This window comes from Saimiri boliviensis, chromosome 4, assembly GCF_048565385.1.
Source record: "Saimiri boliviensis isolate mSaiBol1 chromosome 4, mSaiBol1.pri, whole genome shotgun sequence".
In the NCBI taxonomy this organism is placed as follows: domain Eukaryota; kingdom Metazoa; phylum Chordata; class Mammalia; order Primates; family Cebidae; genus Saimiri; species Saimiri boliviensis.
In genome coordinates, this window is record NC_133452.1 from 48,283,052 (window position 1) to 48,308,165 (window position 25,114).

Genomic DNA, 25,114 nt, shown 5'->3' on the forward strand with positions numbered 1-25,114 from the left:
AAGAAAGTTCCCACCAGCAGAAAGATCTGGAACTCAAGGTCTGCCATTTAGGTTCTTTTGTCCCACGGGATGTTCCCTTGATATGGTGCTCTCCTCCTTACTCTAAAAATGGGACTTCCTGAGAACTGGGCTGCAGTGATTGTTATTGCCCTTCTGTGTATAGCCACCCAGTAGGGCTGCCGGGCTCCAGGCTGGTGCAGGATATTTCTGCAAAGGATGCAGTGATGAGACCTGTCTTCAAGTCTCCCAGCAGTGGATACTGGCACCTGCTCTGGTAGATGTAGACCCTCTGATTCTGTGGTTGAAGATAGGCTTAGTGTGCTAGCTTTCTTGAAGGTGGGTTATAGTTGTAGTGAATTTGTCATGTGGACAGACTCAGGACTTCTGGCTAGCCAGGGTGGTGCAGGCAGTGGTGTTAGCTGAGGTCCCACAGCCATTTTCTTGTTCCTAGGCGCAGTGTTATTCTGCAGCGAGGTGCTATAATGGCCTGAGTTGGTTGACCTCCACCTAGGAGGTGGCACTTGCAGGAGAGTACCAGCTGCGGTAGTAGCAGTGAGTTTTAAGCTTGCCCTAAGTAGTCCAGGGGAAGTGTTCTGATTTCTTAGGTGATGGGCAGGGCCATAAAGCTCCCAAAAGTTTATGTCATTTGTTAAGCTATATAATCTTTATAATTTATTGGACAATAACTTCTAGAAAGACATCTCCCACAAGTTGGCTCCCAGTGGACCCTGCATAACCCACATCATATAAATTTAGCATACGATATTGCCATGCCATATTTACTTATTTGTATTCTATACTGCATCGTATGTTCATATGTGTATCTTCAGAACTCATCAGAGCACTTGTCCCAAAAAGTAATTTAATAAGGGAGTAGAAAATAAGTGCATGAATAAAAGTGACAAATCATAGTAGAGGATTTCAAACTAAAAAGAAATCTGGCATGGCAGAGGCAGTTATACTTCCCTCTGGAACTTTACCTCAGTGACCTGAAAACTACCCCCACAGCAGGTCCCGCCCAAGGAGAGTCTGAGCCCACACCCTGCCCCCACTTGGTGGTATTTCTCTACCTGTCCTGGTAGCTTAACGCAAAGGATATAATAATGTATATTCTTTTGCATCATATAATGATATAACTCGCAAGTTTTTTGCTTCCGTTTTCTTTGGGAGGAGTCACGTAGACTTTGTCTTGATTCATTTTTTTTAATGGGTAATGTCTCATTCAGATTTTCTGTTTCTTCTTGAATGACTTGATTATATTTTCTAAAATATAACACAACTTTTTAATATTTATTATATAATATTTTTAAAAATATTTATGTGTGATTTAAAAATAATTGTTCTCCTGCTGTAATTATTTCCCCTTTTTGGATTCTATTTTTTGACCTTTTCTCCCCTTCTTGACCAATTTATTGCATTAGTTTATGCAGACAAGGTTTGGACTTAATGTTCAGTTTTCTCCCTCTCTCCCTCCCTCCATCCCTCCTTTGCCTTTATAGTAGAGGAAAGTAAGTGAAAGGGGATTGAGAATGGATGTTGGCAGAAGCAGTCTATATTAACCATAGCAATGAATACAATTTGATATGTGATACTTCCACTATTAAGCTGTTCAAAATATTTTTGTAATTTCTATTTACATTTTACTCCTTAATCCATTAAATATTCGGGGGTGGGGGAGAAAGAGAGAGAGAGAGAGAGAGAGAGAGAGAGAGAGAGAGAGAGAGAGAGAGTGTGTGTGTTTTGGTTTTAAAACATAGTTGTTTTACTATTTTATTTTGTTGACTTATAGATATCTTCTTTTTAGAGAACATGGATTTCATGATACATATGTTTTTAGGTTGGTCAAATTTACTTTGTGACCCATTACAAGGTCAGTTGAAAAAAAAAACCTATCTGCTTGAAAAGACGATATATTCTTCATTGGAAACTGCGTGTGTGTGTGTGTGTGTGTGTGTGTGTGTGTGTGTGTGTGTGTGTTACAAAAACTTTTAATATCTCTATTAATAATTTGACTGCTTGATATATGATCTCTCACTGTAGAGTGGATTTGTCATGATCCACAAGTCATGATGCCTTGTCTTTTATTTAAGAAAGGAATGTTTTCTTACTAGCTTTTTTGTGAACATCCTGTTGGACTTGTCATATAGCCACCAATGGCCAGATGGTGGTTGATCAAAAAGTGGTTGTAGATGGGGTTTTGGTCAGTTCATTGGTATTATCTGTTATACATAGTTTTTCTTCCTCCAATCCTTTTTACTTTGTACTGTTCTGAGTAGCACAGAATTTTGTATTTTTACCTAGCCTCTAAATTTCTCTCTGTTTTTTATTAGGTAAGTTTAAGTATTTTTTTTTTTAATATTTTTTGAGATATTTATATGTTTGGCTTATTTTCTTATTTTGTGTTTTGTAAGTATATTACATTTTCTCTGCTTTTTGCCTCTATTGCTTTGTGTTAGATGGATAAAATTTTCTTTATTCCTACATTTTTCTCTGCTGGTTTTGAATTTGTAAGTTTTATTTCCATGTTTTTAAAAGTGCTTGTTCCTGAGATGTTAATGTGTATATATATTTTCAAAGAAAGTAAAAAGTAATTAGGTATTCATATCATGTTTTGAAATGCAACATGGATTTTAGCACACTCTGACTAAACATTGATTCTCTAAGCATTTCATAATTCGCAGTCTTATAGTTATCTACAATTTTGGTTTTATAAATATATGTTGGTCTTCCTTACATAAGTGCTCTGAGAAAAAATATCATTCCCCAAAAGTAAAATAAATTAACAACCTATGAAAATAAAAAGAGGTAATATATATCATATGCTTTTGAAAGTAGAAGACAGATAATTTATAATGGAAAAAAAACAGAAATAATGGGGAGCTGAAGCTTGGGGAATTCATGCACAGCAGAATTTAAATAGGAAAATAGAATGAAATTAGTGTGTGTATGAGAGAACTTAGGTATAATAAAAATGCTGACATATATATTTAATATTTTATTCATTCAGGGAAGAGAAATTATAGGTATAGAAAATGTAAGAATACTTCCAAATAAACCAAGTTTCTATTTAAATTTAAACCTTTTATTGATTAATTTGCAACAAATTTGTACTCTGTAGCTTTAATTGTAAACAGGGTTAAGCTCAGCTAAGACATAGTCTTTCTTTTCAGGTTTTAGTATCTTAAAGAAAGCTCTACCTTTCTTTTACCTATTTCAGTATGGCTTGGGAAGATAATTTGTTAGATGATTTACTACATTTTGCTGCCACCCCCAAAGGATTACTACTTCTTCAAAGAACAGTTGCCATCAATGAATGTGTGACATTTATGTTCAACCGATATGCAAAAAAATTACAGGTATGAATTACCATCTTCGACAGGCAAAGGGTGTTTTTGTAGTTGTAAAAGCCATTAAGAACATCATTCTGTTTTCTATGTGTGAAGAAGTTATTAAGCCTCAATTAAAAAACCATATAGCATTGTAATAGTCAACTTGGTTTTTTTTTTAAGGAAAACATTAGAGAGTTGGTATTAGTGTCTGTGGCTGTTTTTACAGAATTGCAAACAACCAGATGGAATTGAAGAATGCAGTTAATTATCATATGTTTTATAATTATGATATCAAACATCTGGATGTAGTGAAACTGAGTGGATTTCCAAGAGAAAGAAACCCATTGAATTTAAATGTATGTCAGTGAAGTGATGGTTTAGGCCTCACATTTTAAAGGATACAAACATATTTGTAGAGGCATTCTATTATTCTATTATTAAATACATTTACAATATAATTTAGTCTTTACTCAAACAGTCAAAGGCCCCTGAGTTGTAATCAACCCTTTTCTTTCATACTAAGTATCCCTAAACTTGGCTTTTTAAGATCTAAGGTATGATTTTAAGATATTTTTCAGAGTTTGTTTCTGCAATTCTTGCCATCTTGAAGTAATGTGTAGTTAGCATGCCGTGTTTTCTTGCTTCTCATTGTGTTCCTTATTTTCGTTGTTAGGACAGCAGGCATACAAAGTTTGGCTATCAAGTTTTGGTGACACAAGTGGCGTCAACAGCAGCAGGTGCCATTGCACTAAAAAAGTCAGGTAAAGTTTTTCTTTTCATTAGAATTATAATTATTTAAAAAATAAAATGAGCAAGCCAACTGAAAATTTAACTGGCACCGTGAAGTATCAGGACATTTACACTGAATTTTTTTTTTTACCAAGTTAGACCTTATGTAAAAGAAAGTTACAGGATTTTCTTTTTGTCTTTCTTCTTCCATGAAATTCCACTAGGATTTTGTTTTCCTGTGAAATATATGCAATCTCGTTCTCTTGCCTTAGACCAATGGCAAATAATGAACTCAGGTGAAACATACTTAATGCTTTAAGAATCTTTCTTCATCGTATACATCAGAAGTATATCACTTTCTCTCAGTACAGTCCCATCTAATAGGCATTTCTAATGTTCATTGTCAGTGGCTTATATATGCTTCAAAATATACACTCATAATAGTTATTGCACATACATCGCATTTCCTAATTCCCTTTCTTCCTCTTCCCTTCTTGAAAGCATTTGTCTCACCACTTAGCTTTCACATTTTCTTTGAAATTGGAAGTAAGTATATATTCTTCACTGTCCATTTGATTTGTAAGAAGTTAAAACATTGGAAATTTAATATATCTTTTTTTTTTTTTTATTTGAGATGGCGTTTTGCTCTTGTCACTCAGGCTGGAATGCAATGGTGCAATCTTGGCTCACTGCAACCTCTGCCTCCTAGGTTCAAGCAATTCTCCTGCCTCAGCCTCCAAGTACCTGATACTACAGGCACCTGCCACTCCACCTGGCTAATTTTTGTAGTTTTGGTAGAGATGGGATATCACCATATTGGTCAGGCTGGTCTTGAACTCTGACCTCAGGTGATCTGCCTGCCTTGGAGTCCTAAAGTGCTGGAGTTACAGGCGTGAGCCACTGCGTCCTGCCAGTATGTCTTAAATATTAAAATTATCTGAGCTCTGAACAAGATACAATTCCTGATAGAGATGCTGTAATAATATTTTCTCAGGGCTTAGAGTTGAATTATAACATGAATGATCACTATTGATTTCTCTTTAAATACAAACATTTTTGCTATGACATATTTTAAATTTATTTTTTGGTTGAACTGATTTGGACTACTTGTGTTATGAAACATGTTTTTTGGTAAAAAAAAAAAAAAAAAGAAAAAAAAATTGTCCTAAAGTGAACCACTAATTTTTTTTCTTCTACTTAGAATGAAATTCATGTAACCTAGTATTCAGTGCACATTAACGGAAGCATTTGGAGACTAGATTTAATCTCAGATCTCTCCCTTGGTAAAATCGTTAAGCTTCTGAGCATTGTAGTATCAAACTTTTCATGAGAGGGTTAAGTGTAGTTTTCAAAGGATGGAAGTAGGAAGACTACGGTTTCTTGAGCTTCTCCGATGTCTAGGAACTTCACATGTATCATTGTACTATTGAAACTTCATGGCAACCCTGGAATGTGGCATCCTTATTTCAGTTTTCAAATGGGGGAAGTGGGGCTCCAAGAAGTCAAGGAATTTTTGCAAGGATGAACTGCTATTTGGAATTTAAACTCTAATATTCTTGATTTTAGAGCCTGTATTTTTTCTCTCATACAAGAAGACCTTTTCTGATCTAATGTTTTTATGAACTTATTTTATGATTAAATATTATGTTTTACACTTTTTCACATGATTTTTCTACTTGATTTTTTATGGACTAATTTGATAATCAGGTTTTATACTCATTTTCTTTTAGTTGTTTAGTATGACTCATAAGAATTTAAAGACTGGGTTGAAATAAAAGTTGTATGAAATGCAGAACTGTTCTTAGTGTATGGAATTACAAAAAAAAAAAAAGATAGTTGTATTGGAATAAAGGAGCATACAGTCTTTGGAAGCCTACTCTGCCTACTGATAGCCCTTTCTCTACACCTCTCACCTCTGAAGCACACAACCTGATTTCAGAGTGCCTTACTTTGCTGGCTGATTTGCAGAGCAAAGTATTAGCCTTATTATGTTTCAGAAAACATGCTCAGAGAAGTTACTGGCCAAAGTGAAGAAGCTGGGACTCAAAATTCAGCAGTCTTCTGGGGAAATAGTATCTCAGAATTGAGTTATTACAGAGTTTTATGATATATAATTTCTACCAAGAGATTATTTCTTATATAAGATGCAAGTGTGTCTTCTGTCACAGTAGACCAGATTTGTCAGAGGGATCATTTTATCTTTCCTTTATAATCCAAATAAATATTTTGCTATAAATGACTTGAAGTAATAATTCTTCTTAGGATTTATTAATGCACTTACAACTGAATTATGGTCCAATCTGGAATATGGAAGAGATGATGTCAGGGTAACCCATCCCAGAACTACTCCAGTGGATCCTATTGACCGAAGCTGCCAAAAAGTAAGAAGTTATTTGACTAATAATATTCAGATTTGAAAAGTGTTTCACAGAAATGAATTCATTGGTACTTTATCTATATTCAGTTATAACCAGCAGACTTATAAATGTATTTATTTCTCTTTTTTTAAATTTTCAAATTTTTTTTATTTTCAAAATAAATTTAGCAAATAATAGAAATCTCAGTGTTTTGTGGGAATAATATTTTGCAAGGATGCTTTTTTTAACCTTATTTTTATTAGAGTTTTTCTCCCTTAATGAAGAGAAAGAATGTACCAGACATGTTACCAAAACAAAAAACAAATCACTGAAACAAAAACCAACCCACCAACTAGTCAATATAAAAATCTAATAAGTTTTTGCCTTATAGCTTGAATCTAGTAGAAAATTCTTAGGAATATTTAAAGGAAGTACAGACAGACAGAAGATCTGTCATTTAGAGTAATGTCACAAAATTTTTAAAAATAAGTCACCCAGTGTTCTATTTTAATTCGGTGGCTTTTTACATTTAACGTATTTTCCAAAGTTCACTAAAATGAAATGATGGTTCCTAACTGACTTTATAGTAGCTTGGACAATTTTTATGCAAAATGTGTCATAAGATTGTTTAAAAGCAGAAACATTCCAATATTTCAGAAGTTCCTCTTTCTGAACTGGTTCATCCCTACAGAAAACATAAATTCTGGAAAAAAATAATTTAAAAATTATGTTCCAAAAAACATTGTAATGACCCAAAATAGGCAGAAAATAGAGGGAAGTTAATGTATGGATGAATAGAGTGGTATTTCTTGAGATTCTGGATTTAACAGAATTTTGTGTAGGGGCAAAAATTTGTGCTCCACTGATAGAAACTACAATCTAAAATGCTTGAAGAACCAGAATAGAAAGCTTAGGACTACACAGCAGGTGGAAAATTAAAGGGACTCCTGGAAAATATATCCACAGAGGGAACACTCAAAACTCTGTGTATATTCTTTGCCCAGAAATGTGACAAATGGCTCAACTTTCATGTGAACTATACAGAAATATCAGGTGCTTTCTACCATCTGTGTCAGAGAGTTTAGTTGGAATCTGGCCAATTTAACTGCTAATTTTTTTTTTTTAAATGCAATCTTTGTCAGGGAGTATAATAGAATACAGGATCTCTGTGGTGTATCTCACAATGTATGGGATACAATCCAACCTCACTAGACAGATGAAGGAAAAACAGTGATATGATTTATGCTTGAGAAGAAGGCACTAATACAGATTGATTGTGAAATGAAGAATTTAGTATTTTAAGGCAGTTATTATAAATAGAATATAAATATATATTTATAATAGAATATATTCATATATCCTTATGAATAAACAAATTAGAAATTACAGCAGAGAAATAATAAAACTATGTAAAAGAACCAGATAGACATTCTAGAATTAAAAAGAAAAAACAAACTTATATGTTATAAAAATTTCTAAATGGCTTTCATAGATTTAAACATGATAAGTAGTGAACTTGAGACAGAGCAAAAGAAATGATACAGTCTGAAGAACAGAGAAGGAAATAAAAGAAAAACTTCAAGGATTTTGTGAGACCATGTCAAAATGTTTAGCATGTCTGTAATTGGAATATCAGAAATACATTTGACTAAATAATAGTGGAAAATCTCCGAATTTACTGAAAAGTAGAAATTTATAGATAAACAGTGAATCTCAAAGAGAATTTATGTAGAGAATGAAAAAAAAGATGACACTAAGGCTCATCATAGACAAACTGCTAAAAACCAGAGATAAAGAGAAAATCTTGAAAGAAGCTTATGAAAACCACACATTACATTTAAGAGATTAGCAGAAAAGTTGTTTTCATATCTCGTTACAATAGTGGAAGCCAGGAGGCAATAGAGCGTCTTAAATGTGCTGAATGGAAAAGTAACAGAAGCAGTCAATTTGGAATTCTACATATAGAGAAAATATACTTCAAAATGAAAGTGAAAAAATTTTTAAAATAAAGGTTAAGAAAATATTTGTCAGCAGACCTACCTTTCAAATAACGTTCTTAGAAATGTTCAAAGAAAAAAATGTTCGAAGAATGTTAAAGAAAATTCTTCATGTTCAAAGACATTGCTACCAGATGGCTATTTGAATTTTCAGGATGGAAACAGAACAAATAGGTAAGTGAGTATAGCAACCTATTATTTTTCCTTTTACTTTGTTTTAAATACATATGATTGATTTTTTTAAAAAAAATTATGGCATATAGTGAGGTTTATTTTGTACTTAGAAGTAATATGTAGGGTAGCTATAGGAGAAAGGACAGGGGAATTGTATGATGGTAAATCAATCTATATGGTTCAAGTTCCTTACATTTTATATAAAGTGGCACAGTATTCCTGAACTCTTGGAATATTTATAATTCAAATAGAGGGTTACAGGGATTTTATTTAATTTGTTTGACTTTGCAACAGAAATGTCAGTATAAACTAGGATTATTTAAAAAAATATTTTGTGTTCTGTTAATTTATATACTGAAAGACCTAGAAATAATGACAACTCATTGTAGTAAGCAGCCCTAGGGTCCAGCTTCTAGTTGCTAAGTCTTATTCCCTGAGGATTCTTTTTTCATTTATAATCTAATTTGGTATTTTAAGTTGTGGAAAACAGTTATGCCATTTCAGTATTTAACTAGATACCTTCAGAAATTTCGTTTCATTCCCTGTCCTTGACCTTCCCCCTCTAGCTTCCTCTATGGCTGTGCTGTTAAACATGGTAGACAATATGTAAACTTGTATTAATTATAATTAAAAATTTATTTCTTTAATTATATTAGTCATATCTTAAGTGCTCAATAGCACATGTAGCTAGTGGTTGCCATAGTGTAAAATTCAGATTATATAATATTTCTATCATCACAGAAAGTTCTGTTGCACAGTACTTCCTTAGGAAAGCACTGCACTGAAAATTAGTGCCAAGATGTATAGCTAATACATTTAAAAATGTTGAAAGAAAAACCAAATAAGATGGGGAGGAAAGAATAAAGGAACAGAAAATGGATGGGAAAAAAAGATGACAAAAAGGAAAACAGTGGCTCTAAATGCGCCCAATATCAATAATTGCACTAAATGCAAGTGAAGTAGATATTCTAATTAAAATACAGATTTTCAGAGTGAATAAAAAAGAAAGATGCCAACTCCTTTGTGCTGTCTTTAAGGAATTAAATTTAGGATGAAGATGGTGGGTGGGGGTGGGACTAGCTTGCAGCTTCCAGTCTGACAGACAGAATAGTGTGTGGAGACTTCCATCATGAACTTTTGCTCCAAGAACTACCGCAGAAACATACTAGGAAAGCCAAGAGAATCCACAGACCCTTTAAAGGAACTAGATTGCTGCTGCAGGCTCACTGAGACATGGAAAAACTCTTAGTCTGCTTGCTTTCTCAACAGAGAGGCTCATGGTCTGGGCTGAGTTCTCAGCCCTGGTCACCTGCTGCCTGGAAATAGACTTGGTGCTTTTGAGGGGCAAGGTAGGAGTGGGACCGGCCGTTAGGACTGCCAGCTGCATGAGGGCGTGGTGAGGCTGGTGACTGCCAGCTTTCTCTCACTTCCCTGGTGATTTGTATGACTCAGGAGAGACAGCCATAATCCCCTTGGGACTATAACTCCATTGGACTGGGAACCAGATGCCCATCCCCCACAGCAGCTGCAGCAAGTCCTGCCCAAGGAGAGGCTGAGCTCAGACACACCTCTCCCTGCCCCCTCCTGGTGGTCTTTTTTTAACCACCTGGTAGCTCAAGACAAAGGTCATAATCTCATGGGAACTCTGTGGCCCTGCCCACTTCCTGAATACTTAATCAGGTGTTCCTAGGGCAAGTTTGTATCTTCCCGTTAGGATCACAGCTGATGCCCTCTTGAAAGTGCCACCTGCTGGTGGCACAAACCAACACAAAACCAACACACTAAACAAAAATACAACCAAGGACCCTCACAGAGTAACTTCACTCTCCTGCCACCTTGACCAGAGCAGGTGCTGGTATCCACAGCTGCAAGACCTGAAGATGGATCACATTACAGGACTCTCTGCAGACACTTTTCACTACCAGCCCAGAGCCTGGTAGCTCTGCTGGGTGGCTAGACCCAGAAGAGCAAAAACAATTCCTATAATTCAGCTCTCAGGAAGCCCCATTCCTAGGGGAAGGAGGAGAGCACCACATCAAGTGAGCACCCCATGGGACAAAAGAATCTGAACAGCAGCCTTTGAATCCCAGATCTTCCCTCTGATGTAGTCTTCCCAAATGGGGAAGGAACCAGAAAGCAACTCTGGTGAGGCGACAAAACAAGTTTCTTTCATACCCCTAAAAGATCATACCAGCTCATCAGCAACAGACACAAACCAAGACAAAAATCTCTGAATTGCCAGAAAAAGAATTCAGAAGGTTGTAAGCTAATCAAGGAGGCACTAGAGAAAGATGAAGTCCAACTTAAAGAAATAAAAAACATGATACCAAGGATATAAAAGGAAAATTCTTCAGTGAAATAGCAAACATTAAAAACAGTCACAACTTCTGGAAATCAATGATATACTTAGAGAAATGCAAAATGCACTGGAAAGTCTCAGTAATAGAATTGAACAAGCAGAAGAAAGAACTTCAGAGCTCAAAGACAAGGCTTTCACATGAACAACCCATCAAAGATAATGAGAAAAGAATTTTAAAAAATGAACAAAGCCTCTAAGAGTTTGGGACTATGCTAAATATCCAAGCCGAAGAATAATTAGTGTTCCCGAGGAAGAAGAGACATTTGAAAGTCTGGAAAACATATTTGAGGGAATAATCAAGGAAAACTAGAGATCTAGACATCCAAATACAAGAAACTCAAAGATCACTTGGGAAATTCATCACAAGAAATCATCACCTAGGCACATTGTCATCAGGTTGTTATGTAAAGTCAAGACGAGGGAAAGACTTTTAAGAACTGTGAGCCAAAAGCATCTGATAATTTATAAAGGAAAATCTGTCAGATTAAAAGCATATTTCTCAGTAGAAACCCTACAAGCTAGAAGGGATTGGGGTCCTATTTTGAGCCTCCTTAAATAAAACAGTATCAGCCAAGAATTTTGTATTCATAAATGAAAGATACAGTCTTTTTCAGAAAAACAACCACTGAGAGAATTCACCACTAGCAAGCCAGCACTATAAGAACTGCTAAAAGGAGCTCTCAATCTTGAAACAAATTCTTGAAATACACCAAAACAGAACATCCTTAAAGATTAAATCTCACAGGCCCTGTATAACAAAAGCACAATGACAAAAAAACCAAGGTATTCAGGCAACAAATAGCATGATGAATAGAATAGTGCCTCACATCTCAATACTAACATTGAATGTAAACAGCCTAAATGCCCCACTTAAAAGATGCAGAATGCCAGAATGGATAAAAATTTACCAACCAAGGTACTGCTGTCTTTGGAAGACTTATCAACACATAAAGACTCACATAAACTTAAGATTTATAAAGACATAAAGACTCATATGAACTTAAGATAAAGGGGTAAAAAAGATATTTGGTGCAGAGGACACTAAAAGTGAGCTGCAGTAGCTATTCTTAGACAAAACAAACTTTAAAGCAACAGCAGTTAAAGAGACAAAGAGTATGTAATATAACGATGAAAAGACTAGTCCTGTAGGAAAATATCACAATCCTAAAATATATGCGCCTAACAATGGAGTTCCCAAATTTATAAACAATTACTACTGGACCTAAGAAATGAGATAGATGGCAACACAATAGTAATGGAGTACTTTGATACTCCACCGACAACTCTAGACAGGTCATCAAGATAAAAAGTCAAAAAGAAACAGTGGATTTAAACTATATCCTAGAACAAATGGACTTAACAGAAATTTACAGAACATTTTACCCAACTACTGCAGAATATACATTCTTTCATCAACATATAGAACATTTTCCAAGAGAGACCATATGAGAGGCCACAAAACAAATCTCAGTAAATTTAAGAAAATCAAAATAATATCAAGTACTCTCTCAGACCACATTTAAGTAAAATTGGATGTTAACTTCAAAAGGAACCCTCAAAAACCATGCAAATACATGGAAATTAAATAATTTGCTCCTGAGTGATCATTGGGTCAACAATGATATCAAGATAGAAATTAAAAAAATATTTGAACAAAATGATAATAGTGACACAGCCTATCAAAACCTCTGGGATACAGCAAAAATAGGGCTAAGAGGAAAATTCATAGCATTAAATGCCTATATCAAAAAGTCTGAAAGAGCACAAATATACTATCAAATGTCACACCTCATAGAACCTGAGAAACAAGAATAATCCAAAACAAACCCAGCAGAAAAAAAGAAATAATGAAGGTCAAGTTGAGAATCAAATAAAGAATTCAACCTGTTTTACAATAGCTGCAAATACAATACAATACAATACAATACAATACAATACAATACAATACAATACAATACAATACAATACAATACAATACAACAATACAATACAATACAATACAATACAATACAATACTTAGGAATATACCTAACCAAAGACATGAAAGACCTCTACAGGGAAAACTACAAAATACTGCTGAAAGAAATTATAGACAACATAAACAAATGGAAAGACATTTCATGCTCATAGAAGGGTAGAATCAATATTATGAAAATGACGGTAATGCCAAAAGCAATCTACAGATTCAATGCAATTCCCATCAAAATACCACTATCATTCAGAACTAGGACAAACAATCCTAAAATGTATATAGAGCCAACAAAGAGTGCACATAGCCAAAGCAAGACTAAGCCAAAAGAACAAATGTGGAGGTATTACATTGCCCAACTTCAAATTATTCTACAAGGCTGCAGTTACCCAAACAGCATGGTACTGGTATAAAAATAGGCACAAAGACCAGTGTAACAGAAACAGAAAACTGAGAAATAAAGCAAAATAAAGCCAACTGATCTTTGAGAATGCAAACAGAAACATAAAGTGGAGAAAGTATACCTTAGTCAGAAAATGGTGCTGGGATAATTAGCAAGTCACCTGTAGAAGAGTGAAACTGGATCTTCATCTCTCACCTTATACAAAAATCAACTCTAGCAACATCCAGCAATCTGGATGGAATTAGAGACTATTATTCTAAGTGAAGTATTTAGGAATAGAAACCAAACATTGTATATTCTCATTCATATGTATGAACTAAGCTATGAGGACACAAAAGCATAAGAACGTTGCATCAGTCTTTGGGGACTCAGGTGAAAGGGTTGGGGGTGAGGAGTGATAAAAGACTGCATACTGGGTACAGGGTACACTACTCAGGTGATGGGTGCACCAAAATCTCTGAAAGCACCACTAAGAGAACTTATTAATGTAACCAGACACTATCTGTTCCTCAAAAACTGACTGAAATAAAAATAAATTAAAAAACTAAAAATACCACACAAGCAGTAGATATATATACACATGCATGTGTGTGTGAGTGTATATATAGATGTGTGTGTGTGTATATATATATATATCAACACATAGATTTCAGTAACATTTACCAATAAAAAAAGAAATTAACTATTTTTTTCTGTGGGCACTTAGTAAAGTAAATATGTTCTGATTCACTTTAATTACAGGTGACTTAATATCACTTACGTTGCAGGTTGTTGATAATTATCTCTATTGAATTATAATTAGAAACAAAAAGAATTGCATTATCTGAATACCACTATTGATCACTTGATATTTATAGAATATTATACTCAGTGACTATAGAATATTCATTCTTTTCAAGAACACATGTCATGTTCACAAAGATAGACCATGCTGGGCTAAATGCAAGTCTAAATAACTTTAAGATAATTGGAGTAATATGAAGTATATTCTAAAACCACAATGAAATTAATTAAAAATCAAGAACTAGAAACTAGAAAAAAAGATATTTGGAAATTAAGCCACATACTTAAAAATAACTTGTAGCTCAAAGAAGTCACATGGGAAATTAGGAAATATTTCAAATTGGATGAAAATACATCAGAATTTGCGGTTATAGTTGAAGCAGTGTTAAGAGAGATATTTTTAACTTTAGTATTTATATTAGAAAATAAGAAAGATCTAAAATTATTGACTCAAGTTTCCACTCAAAGGGAGTAGGAAAAAAAAGAGCAAATTACACCCAAAATCAATGCAATAAGGAAAATAATAAACATTAGGGCAGAAATCAATGAAATAGAACAAACTAGAGAGAAGTAACAAATCCAAATGTGATTTTTGGAAATGAGTATTAAAAGTGATAAATCTCTTACTAGATTGATGGCAAAAATTAAAGGGATCCAAAATTATCAGTATCAAGAATGAAAGAGGGTTAAGACTAATGATCCCACTGATATTAAATAATAATAAATGAATATTATGATTTGCTTTAGGTCATCAATTCAACAACTAAGATCTAATTGGCAAATTTTCTTTAAAAATAGGGTTACCAAAACTGACTCAATTAAAAAAAAAAAGTATGCATTTGTTAAAGTAATTGAATTTGTCATTAAGAGCTTTCTCACTCAGAGAAAAACAGATGATTTCAGCAGCTAATTCTATGAAACATTTGTAGGAGAAAGAATGCCAATCTCACACAAGCTTTTTCAGAAAACAGAGGTAGAGGAAACAGTTTATAATTTATGAGGCCAGCGTAACACTGATATAAAAAATCACCAAAAAAGAAAATTTTAGATCTATTTCCTGATGAATATAGACAAAAATTTTTTTAAAATACTATATTATCAATTGGAATTCTGCAGTATATAAGGGGACCATTTATTATGATCAAGTGGGGTTTATTCCTGGAACACAAAATTGTTTATACATTTCAGTGTGAAAATACAACTTACCATATTAAAGAATACAAAGAAAACTCTTAAGTTTATTTCAACAGATGTGGAAATATTTGACTAAATTTCATACACGTATACGATAAAAACTCAAAAGACTTAATCCATAATCTGATAAATGGTGTGTTTGGAAAACATACAGTTTGTATCATATTTAATGGTGAAATATTGACTCTAAATTTGGTTGATTCTTACCACTTTTATTTAACATTATATTATGTAAGTATAATAAGGCAAGAAAAAAAGAGAAGGCATACAGTTTGGAAAAAAAGATGTAACACTATTTGAAGATGGCCTGCTTCTTTCATCAAAAAACAGGTAATACCCCTCTCACCCCACCAACCCAAACAAAAAATTCTCTCCCTCAATCTAAGAGCCTTCCTAGTGTCTTCTGGTGGTTTACATCATAGCAGAGACTTCAGAGCAAGCTTGTTGAACCTGAGGCCCATGGGCTGCATGCGGCTTGGGACAGCTTTGAATGTGGCCCAGCACAAATTCATAAACTTTCTTAAAACATTCTGGCATGTGCTGCATCCTGCACTGCACAAGGGTTCAAAGACCTAACAGGGAATGACAGGAGATAAAGAAAAACATGCAGACAGATACAGATATAGCTGGGCCAGTCGGTCCACAAAGCTGATGGTGTCAGCCTCTTCGGCCCCGTCCTGCCTCAGAGTACTTTTATTTTCTATGTTCACAAAGCACATAGCAGAGGGAGGGTGTAGTTACCCAGAACAGCCTGTGGTTATAATTCTCATACTTCAGTTAACATACCTCAGCTAGCAACTATCTTGCAGCAAGGTCAGTGAAAGCTGGTTATCTTTCGCTAGGTCTGACTGCTCTTCTCCGAGACAGACACATTCCCCTATTATGGTTTCGTTTCTCTTGGAGTTCACCCAAAGTTCAAAGCAGCCTTGCTGTTGACCCCCACCCTTAGGGGGAGATGGGCTACTCTGGCTCTCTACAAAACATTACGAGATTTTTTTGCAATTTTTATTTTTATTTTGTTAGCTTATCAGCTATTGTTACTGTATTTTACGTGTGGCCCAAGACAATGCTGCTTCTTCCAATGTGGCCCAGGGAAGCCGAAAGATTGGACACCTCTGCTTTAGAGTCAGTGAGACTTGGTTTCAGATGGTAGCCGTTCCTTATAATGATACCTGTCTTACAGTTGTACATATTAAGGATTAAAATAGATAATGTATATACATATTGATTCTATAGCATTTGGCCAAATGTAAGTGCTCATATAATGATAGCAGTTAAACTATTATCACTATTCAGTCTTCCTTCTCTCCTTGTCCATGTTGCTTTAAAGAATAGAATATACACAGTGTTCACTGACCTTTCCTTTACTCCGAAAACATGTATTCCGTGAACACTATCCTTTTGAGTAATTATCTGATTATTCTGTCTATGACATGTTTTTAATACATCTCTGTTCTGATAGGTATAATGTATCTCTATCAGTCTTACAACTTCCAAATTTTAATTTGTTTCTTTATTCCCTTATATTGTCTACCCTCAAAACCATTTTTCTTTAGAGCATTCTATTTAAAATGTAAAATTTGATTTTCACTACTTTTCTCAAAACACTGTGAGCTTTTCTTTCCCTAGAGGCTAAAGATAGAACTCATAACGTAGCACATCTCTGTCTGACTGCCCGCCTGCTGTGTATACAGACTTACCTCTCACCTCTCCCTACATTGCTGAAGAGTGTCTTCTTCCATATATCCCCCCATTGCTCTCCATATTGTATTAATGTCAGAACATTTAGGCACTATTTTAAGTGATTTAATGGTGTATTTTTCCTGCCCTATGCTCTGAGTCCTTGAGGGCAGGGACTGTGCCTTTATTTATATTTTTAGTGTTAGCATTTGGCACAATTACTGATAAGCAGCTGGCACTAACATACTTTTAGTGAATAATCAGTGAATAGAAGATCATTGTCAACCTGAAAGATTTTGATTTGTAAGAAAACTTTTTGACTTGGGGAATTAATTTATGCTCTAGCCTTAAAAATATATCAAACTTTGACTTTTCATTAGTTACCTTATCATTATTGCATAAAATTTCATTCTTCTATTCAAAACATTGATGACATAGATTTATGTTTTGTGCTACTATAAATCTTAGAATAGTTAATGTCTGATATTAGCAACATCTTATAATGTATTTTTGTGGGAACTAATGATTACATTGTATATATTTTTGTTCCTGAAATGCTTAATACATCACAATTTTGCAGTGAGCTAACATCTTTTAAGATGCCCAATGTGAATTTATTTTATTTCAGAAAGAAGCTGCTGAAATTTTTTCAAGTTTCTTTAAAATTCTGTTCAGGTTGTTTTAGTTTAAATACAGTTGTTGAATTATTTTTTACCTAAAGTTATACTTTATTTGCTTGGAGTAGCATATCATATCTTGTCTTGATTATATGTGGTCCACATCATTTTATTTCTTAGGTGGAGAGAGGTTTCATAATGAATCGAATTATTCATGTATAAATAATCCAAAAATGCACAATGTACTATTGACATGTGATTTATAAAGATTATATATATATTCTTTCTATCAAAGTAAACATTTATTAAAGGCTGTTTTTGATAATCTCTCATGATTGTAGCAGAAAAGGTTCTTTAAATATAAAATTGTGAAAGGATATATTTATGTTAGTATCCAAATATTGCTGGATTAACATTAAGGACATTAAAACATGTTTGGATCTTTAAATTATAAAGCATTATTAGCTTGTATGTTTTGGTTCATCGGTATTCTCAGGATAAGCTAAATTGGATTAAAAATAAAGCTATAATGAAATCTATCTTATTAATCATCTTTCTAGTTAATACCTGGTGATTAGAGAAGTTTATACTGTATTTTCCTGGGTGACTATGCATCCTCCAGCTTTTCTGCAGTTCATTACATTAATTAATTACATAATTAATATGTATATTATATAATTAATTACATAATTAATAGACATATTCCTCAAACATTCCTTCCTTGGCAGGTTTTTTTCTTTTCTATAGTGTGTACTTTTCATGCAGTGTTCTCTTTACATAGGCATTCATTAAATGGCAACTAATTTATTATATTAGTTATTATTTATGATAACTTTATTACTATTCAAATAGTTATTAGCTTTTAATAATGGATTATTTTCTTCTTGAATTGATTAGAAATTCATTCATCAATTCATGGAATATTGTATTATAGGGAAAAAGATGATTTTAAAAAGTTTAATGTGAATTCATGTTTTATTCAGAAATAGTCTTTATTAAAAACCACTGTATATTAAATATATTCATTATATAGCTACTGTTATTTGTGAAATAACATTGCATTTTGGTGTAATAAGGGAGGATATATAAAATGGACTTGACTTTCCAGGTCTTCAAGAAGGATGTGGAACAAGGGTGTCGGTGTCAAATAGTGTCTGAAGATTATATTATAATTTTTAATGAGTAACTTGAGTCTGGAAATAAGAAATTACAGATTATTTCTGCTACCACCTTTCTGAGTGTCTGTCTTTGGCCCAGCTACCTCACTGACTTCAATTTTTTTTTTTTTTTAATCTACTACATGAGATTGAATTAAGTGTTCTTTTTAATTTTCTCAATTTTCAAATTTCTGGTTCTAGTGAAATATCTCAGTATGTCTGGTTCTCAAAGTTTCTGAGTCTAGTGAAAATGTTTAGAAAATGTCAGGCAGAAAACTTTGTAGTTGCAGTAAGTACAGTTAATATAATGTAAGCAAAATATATAAGTATTGACAGAATATAGGGCTTCTAGATGTGGATGGAGGTAACTGGAAAGTCTTCAGAAAAGATGTGACATATTTTGAAAGTGTATCAAGTGGGATAATGAGTAAGTGAAAGGCAGGAGGAGCGTGTTAGGAATTTAAAAAGTATGTATATGTGGCAGTCTGTTGAAGAAGACCACAGCCAGATTTGATGGACTGAAGTGGCGACTTCATGCTGAGGAATACTAGGAAATGAGACTTTTGAGACTGTGAAGAGAAGAATCATGTCAATTAGTGAACTGCCTTGAAAGTCATGCTACGGAGTTTAGATTCTGATGTTTAGTGATGGGCAACCACAGCATGCTTTTGAGCTGGGGAGCCAAAGAATGAATGTGCCTGAGAAAAATATTCTAGTGGCGTTTAATAAGATGCAATGAGAGTGAAGAGCTTAAAAATTTCATGGAGAGATTGGCAAAATTGCACCAGAAAAATGAGCTAGCTTTGATAGGAAAAGCCATGGCTTTTAAATATCAGCTATCATATTTAGGTTAGTGGGATTTTTCAGTGAAAGTAGTTAAAAGATAGCCTTGTGGTTGGAAGGCAAAAATACATAGAATTTATTATTTTGCCCCAGAGCCTCTAGGTATTATTCTCTTGCATTTTCTTACATATTGGATATGACAGTGCAAAGAATGAAAAAGGTGGATTATTGAATTTTTTGTCAGAACCAAACTTTTAAGAGACATGTGATGTTTTAAAGCATATTCCAAATTAATTAATGTATGTGTGTAATGCTTGTTATATCATGCATTGTCAGCTTATAGATTTTCACTGTGCATGTTAACTGTTTTGTACTTATGATGTATATACATATTTCAAATTTATGGGAAGTAGGTATATTTAAAAATTAGCCCTCAAAGTCAAACAGATATAAAAGTATATTAATGACTCTCCGTGGATGTGGTTGACAAAAATGAATCATTTGAATGATTTTTTTTCTTTCCCTCTAGTCTTTTTTAGCACTGGTGAGCTTGTTATCCTATGCTGCTATTTATGAGCTGGTAAGCAATCAAGAGCTTCCTAATAAAGCAGAATATTCTCTTCGTGAAGTCCCGACATGTGTTATTGTAAGTCATTTTCCTTGAATCTTTCTGTGTTATAAATGGTACTATTTGAGATTGGTAGTAAAAATGCAATTTGACCAAAAAGAGAAAAAAGAAGCATTATGTAATGACATTTAAGGACTGATTTGATTAATCATGCATGAATTTCATCTGCTTTTGAGTTTTCTGTGTATGGAATCTTTGATCCAGATCATCTAGCACTCCAAACACCTGTCAGAATATGAGGCTAACTCCAACCAGGAAAGAAACTTAGCATAAACAGAAGTATATGTATTAGTGATTTTTAGATGACTCATTACATTATTAGTCAAACCAGTGACGCTCCTTCATTGGCTAGGATAATTAGGAATAAATTGTATCCAAGGAGTCCAGTATATTTTCTCCTTGTATTTTAATGAACTACATAGTATTGCCCCATGAGGGCAGTATATACAAATTTATTTCATTTGAGACCTATGTTGTTCTAATACTCACAGATGAGTAACTTGTTTTAAGCATTAAGGGATATTTAGTTCCTTGTCCTTGGGTACATTTATGAATTAAACACACATAAACATATGTATTTATACATATAAGGATCAGTAAAGACTTACTTGATATTGAAATTTCACTATTAATAATTATTTTTCACTTTCTGTTCACTTCATCCTATGTAATATTGTTTTTATAAACATAGGTTTGCTCTTTTGAATACCTTTAAAACTGTTAACCCTAAATACTTGGATTTTAAAACTTGTATCTATTTTGGGAAACTTTTAATAACTTGTATGACATGAAATACAAAGATAGGTACTTCTATTATTTAACATTAATTTAGATTATCTTCTTTTCAATTGAATTTGAAAAGAATGTGATGTTTTTCAATTGTATTTTGTGATTCCTTGTATGTTGGCACTTCTTAAGTACAGATATACCTCAGAATTATTGCGGGATCAGTTCCATACCACCCCAATAAAATGAATACTGCGATAAAGGAAGTCACATAAATTTTTTGTTTTCCCATGTAAAAGTTATGTTTACACTATACTGTAGTCTGAAGTGTGCAATAGCATTATGTCTAAAAAAGTTTATTGTTTAATTAAAAATACGTTATTGCTAAAAAATGCTAATGATCATCTGAGCCTTCAGTGAGTTGTAATCTATTTTGCTGGTAGAGAATCTTGCTTCATTGTTGATGGCAGCTGACTGATCAGTGTGTTGGTTGTTGAGGACTGGGGTGACTCTGGCAATTGCTGATAGTATGAGAACAGTGAAGTTCACTGAATCAGTTGACTCCTTTTGTGAAAGATTTCTCTGAAGGATTTGAGGCTTTTTGATAGGATTTTACCCATAGTAGAACTTCTTTCAGAATTGAAGTCAATCCTCTCAACCCAATCACTGCCTTACCAACTAAGTTTATGTAATATTTTAAGTTCTTTGTTGTTATTTCAACAGTGTTTAGAGCCTCTTCACCAGGAGTGGATTCCATCTTTGCTCATCCGTAAGAAACAACTCGACTCTTCGTCTGTTTGAGTTTGATCTTAAGATTGCAGCAGTTCAGTCACATCTTCAGGCTCCACCTTGAATTCTAGTTTTCTTGCTGTTTCTACCACATCTGTAGTTACTTGTTCTACTGAAGTACTAAAATTCTTTAAGTCATCCATTAGCGTTGGAATCAGCTTCTTCCAAACTCCTGTTAATGTTTTCTTTTGACCTCTTCTCATGAATCACAGATGTGGCATCTTAATGGCGAATCTTTTCCAGAAGTTTTTCAATTTACTTTGCCCAGTTCTGTCAGCAGAATCACTATTTATGGCAGCTATAGCCTTTCAAAATATACTTCTTAAATATTTGAAAGTCAAAATTACTGCTTGATTTATGGGTTACAGAATAGATGTTATATTAGCATGCACAAAAACAATATTAATCTCCTTGAACATCTCCATCAGAGCTTTGGGTGACCTGTTGCATTGTCAATCGTCAGTAGTATTTTGAAAGGAATCTTTTTTTTTTTTTTTTTCCTTGAGACAGAGTCTTGCTCTGTCACCAGGCTGGAGTGCAGTGGCACAATCTTGGCTCACTGCAACCTCTGCCTCTTGGGTTCAAGCGATCCTTCCGCCTCAGCTTCCCAAGTAGCTGGGACCACAGGCACGTGCCACCACGCCCGGCCAATATTTGCATTTTTAGTAGAGACAGGGTTTCACCATGTTGGCCAGGATGGTCTCGATCTCTTGACCTCGTGATCTGCCCACCTCAGACTCCCAAAGTGCTGGGATTACGGGTGTGAGTCACCGCGCCTAGCCTGATAGGACTCTTTTTATTGAGGAGTAGTTGTCAATGGTAGGCTTAAAATATGCAGTAAACCCATGCAGTGACAGATGATGTACTGTCATTTACTGTATTTTTCCATTTGTATAGCACAGACAGAGTAGATTTAGCATAATTTTTCAGTGCTTCAGGATTTTTGGAATGGTAAATGAGCATTGCTTTTGCTTAAAGTCACCATCTGCGTTAGCTCTTAACAAGAGTGTTAGCTTATCTTTTGAAGCTTTAGATCCAGGTATTGACTTCTCCTTCCTAGCTATGAAAGTCCTAGATGGTATATTCTTCCAATATAAACTGTTTTGTTTTCATTGAAAATCTCTTGGCCAGACGTCATGGTTCACACTTGTAATCTCAGCAGTTTGGGAGGCCAAGACAGGTGGATCACCTGAGGTCAGGAGTTTGAGAGCAGCCTGGCCAACATGGTGAAACCCTGCCTTTACTAAAAATACAAAAATTAGCTGGATGTGGTGGCATGTGCCTGTAATCCCAGCTACACGGGAGGCTGAGGCAGGGGAATCACTCTTAAGATACTTAACAGCAGTTATATTACTATGTTCCTCCCAAAGGCATTATATTTTAACATCTGTAGAAAGATCACTGCTTTCTGTCATGATTTAAACATGTAGCAGCTAATTAGATGGTGCCTACTCAGATTAAGGCTTCATCTGCCTTTCCCAGCCCAGTGACTCCAATGTTAATCTCCTTTGGCAAGACCCTCACAGACCCACCCAGGATCAAAACTTTGCATTCTTCAATCAATTCAAGTTGACACTCAGTATTAAGCATCACATGTGGGAATTATGGGAACTACAATTCAAGGTGAGATTTGGGTGGGAGCACAACCAAATCGTATCACACCCCCCACCTCCTTTAACTTAATTTACCACTTTGGATTATTTGACATGGTTTGTCCACTCCTTATTGTAATTGTTTTTATGGCTGCAGGATTACTTACTTCTTGTTCTCTTCCTTCTTTTCTGGTCTCTCCTGCTGAGTTGTCTTTGTAGACTTCTCTTCCTTTGTTTGTCCTGTGGCCTCCAGAATGACCTCATCCAATTCCATGGCTTCAGTTACACACTTGACAACTCTTTGACCTATATGACTTGACTGCCAGTTTTGTATTTAGAATCCTACCAGACAATGGGCATCTGAACAGTCACAGGGATCTTAGTCTTACTGTGTCTACAGCTGAATGTAATGTTTTTCTCTTTCCCAAATCAATTCTGTTTCTTGTTTTTTTTCAGTGTATGGTACTGTTAGCCACGCAACTTAATGAACCAGAAACCTGGAAATCATTATTGATTTTTTTCCCTCTCTATAGGCAATAAATTACCATCTGCTAGATTTTGCCTCCCTAACACTTTGATCTTGTTTTCTTTTTGTATTTTTTTTTTAATAACTCTTATTTTAGCTTCAGTAGTATAAGTGTAGGATTGTTATATAGGTAAACTCACGTTATAGGGATTTGTTGTACAGATTATTAATCACACAGGTACTAAGCCTATACCTAATAGTTGTCTTTTCTACTCCTCTCCCTCCTCCATTCCCTACCCTCTAGTAGGCCCCACTGTCTGTTGTTTCTCTCTTTGTGTTCATGATGTCTCATCATTTAGCTCTCATTTATATGTGAGAACATGTAGTGTTTGACTTTCTGTTTGTGCATTAGATTGTCTCCAGCTCCATCCGTGTTCCCATTGAAAGACATGATCATGTTCTTTTTTAATGCTGCATAGTATTCCATGGTATATATTTTTCACATTTTCTTTATTCAATCTGTCTTTGATGGGCATTTAGGTTGATTCCATGTCTTTGCTGTTGTGAATAGTGCTGCAGTGAACATCTATATGCATGTGTCTTTTTGGTTGAATGATTTAAATTCCTTTAGTTATATACCTAGTGTATTAGTCAGGGTTCCCTAGAGGGATAGAACTAATAGGATAGGTATATATATAAAAAGAGGAATTTATTAAGTATTAACTTACACAATCTCAAGTTCCCACAATAGGCTGTCTGCAAGCTTGAGGAGCAAGTAGAGTCAGTCCAAGTCTCAAACTCAAGAACTTGGATTCTGATGTTTGAGGGCAGGAAGCATCCAGCCTGGATGAAAGATGTAGGCTGGGAGGCTAAGCCAGTCTTGCCTTTTCATGTTTTTCTGCCTGCTTTATATTCAAGGGTAGCTGATTAGATTGTGTCTACCAGATAAAGGGCGGGTCTGCTTTCTCCAGCTCACTGATTCAAATGTTAATTTCCTTTGGTGGCACCCTCACAGAAACACCTAGAAGGATACTTTACATCCTTCTACTCAGTTAAGACACTCACTATTCACTATCACAAGTCCACCTCTTGTCAACTTACACCCATAGTTATATGTTCAGTTTCCACTAAAGCCCAGTAACAGGCTAAGAGCTGACTCTCGAAAGTAGAGTAGTTACCTGCAGAAGATGGTAGGGCCTTGCTCCAAAATCTAGAGGCCTCTGCTGTGATTTACCTATGGGGTTCTGCTAAAGGCTCCATATGGCATCCCTATCTGCCACTGACACCTCAAGCACCATTGGATCTGCTGGGTCATATGGCCCAAGTGGCAGAGCAGCCTGCACAGCAGCCTGGACCTGTTGCAGAGCCTTCTCCTGTTCTAG

At 34.7% G+C, this 25,114-nt stretch overlaps 1 protein-coding gene across 8 annotated transcripts in view; it reads left to right on the forward strand.

Moving 5' to 3' along the window:
• The window catches only part of TBC1D32 (TBC1 domain family member 32), a 229,236-nt gene that overhangs the window by 80,480 nt on the left and 123,642 nt on the right, over positions 1–25,114 (forward strand). For all 8 annotated transcript variants that reach the window (XM_074397557.1, XM_074397556.1, XM_074397559.1 and 5 more), the window contains 4 exons: positions 3,218–3,356; positions 4,003–4,090; positions 6,321–6,439; positions 20,061–20,177. In XM_074397557.1, the coding sequence (XP_074253658.1) occupies positions 3,218–3,356; positions 4,003–4,090; positions 6,321–6,439; positions 20,061–20,177 (463 nt within the window). The remainder of the gene's footprint in view (positions 1–3,217; positions 3,357–4,002; positions 4,091–6,320; positions 6,440–20,060; positions 20,178–25,114) is intronic.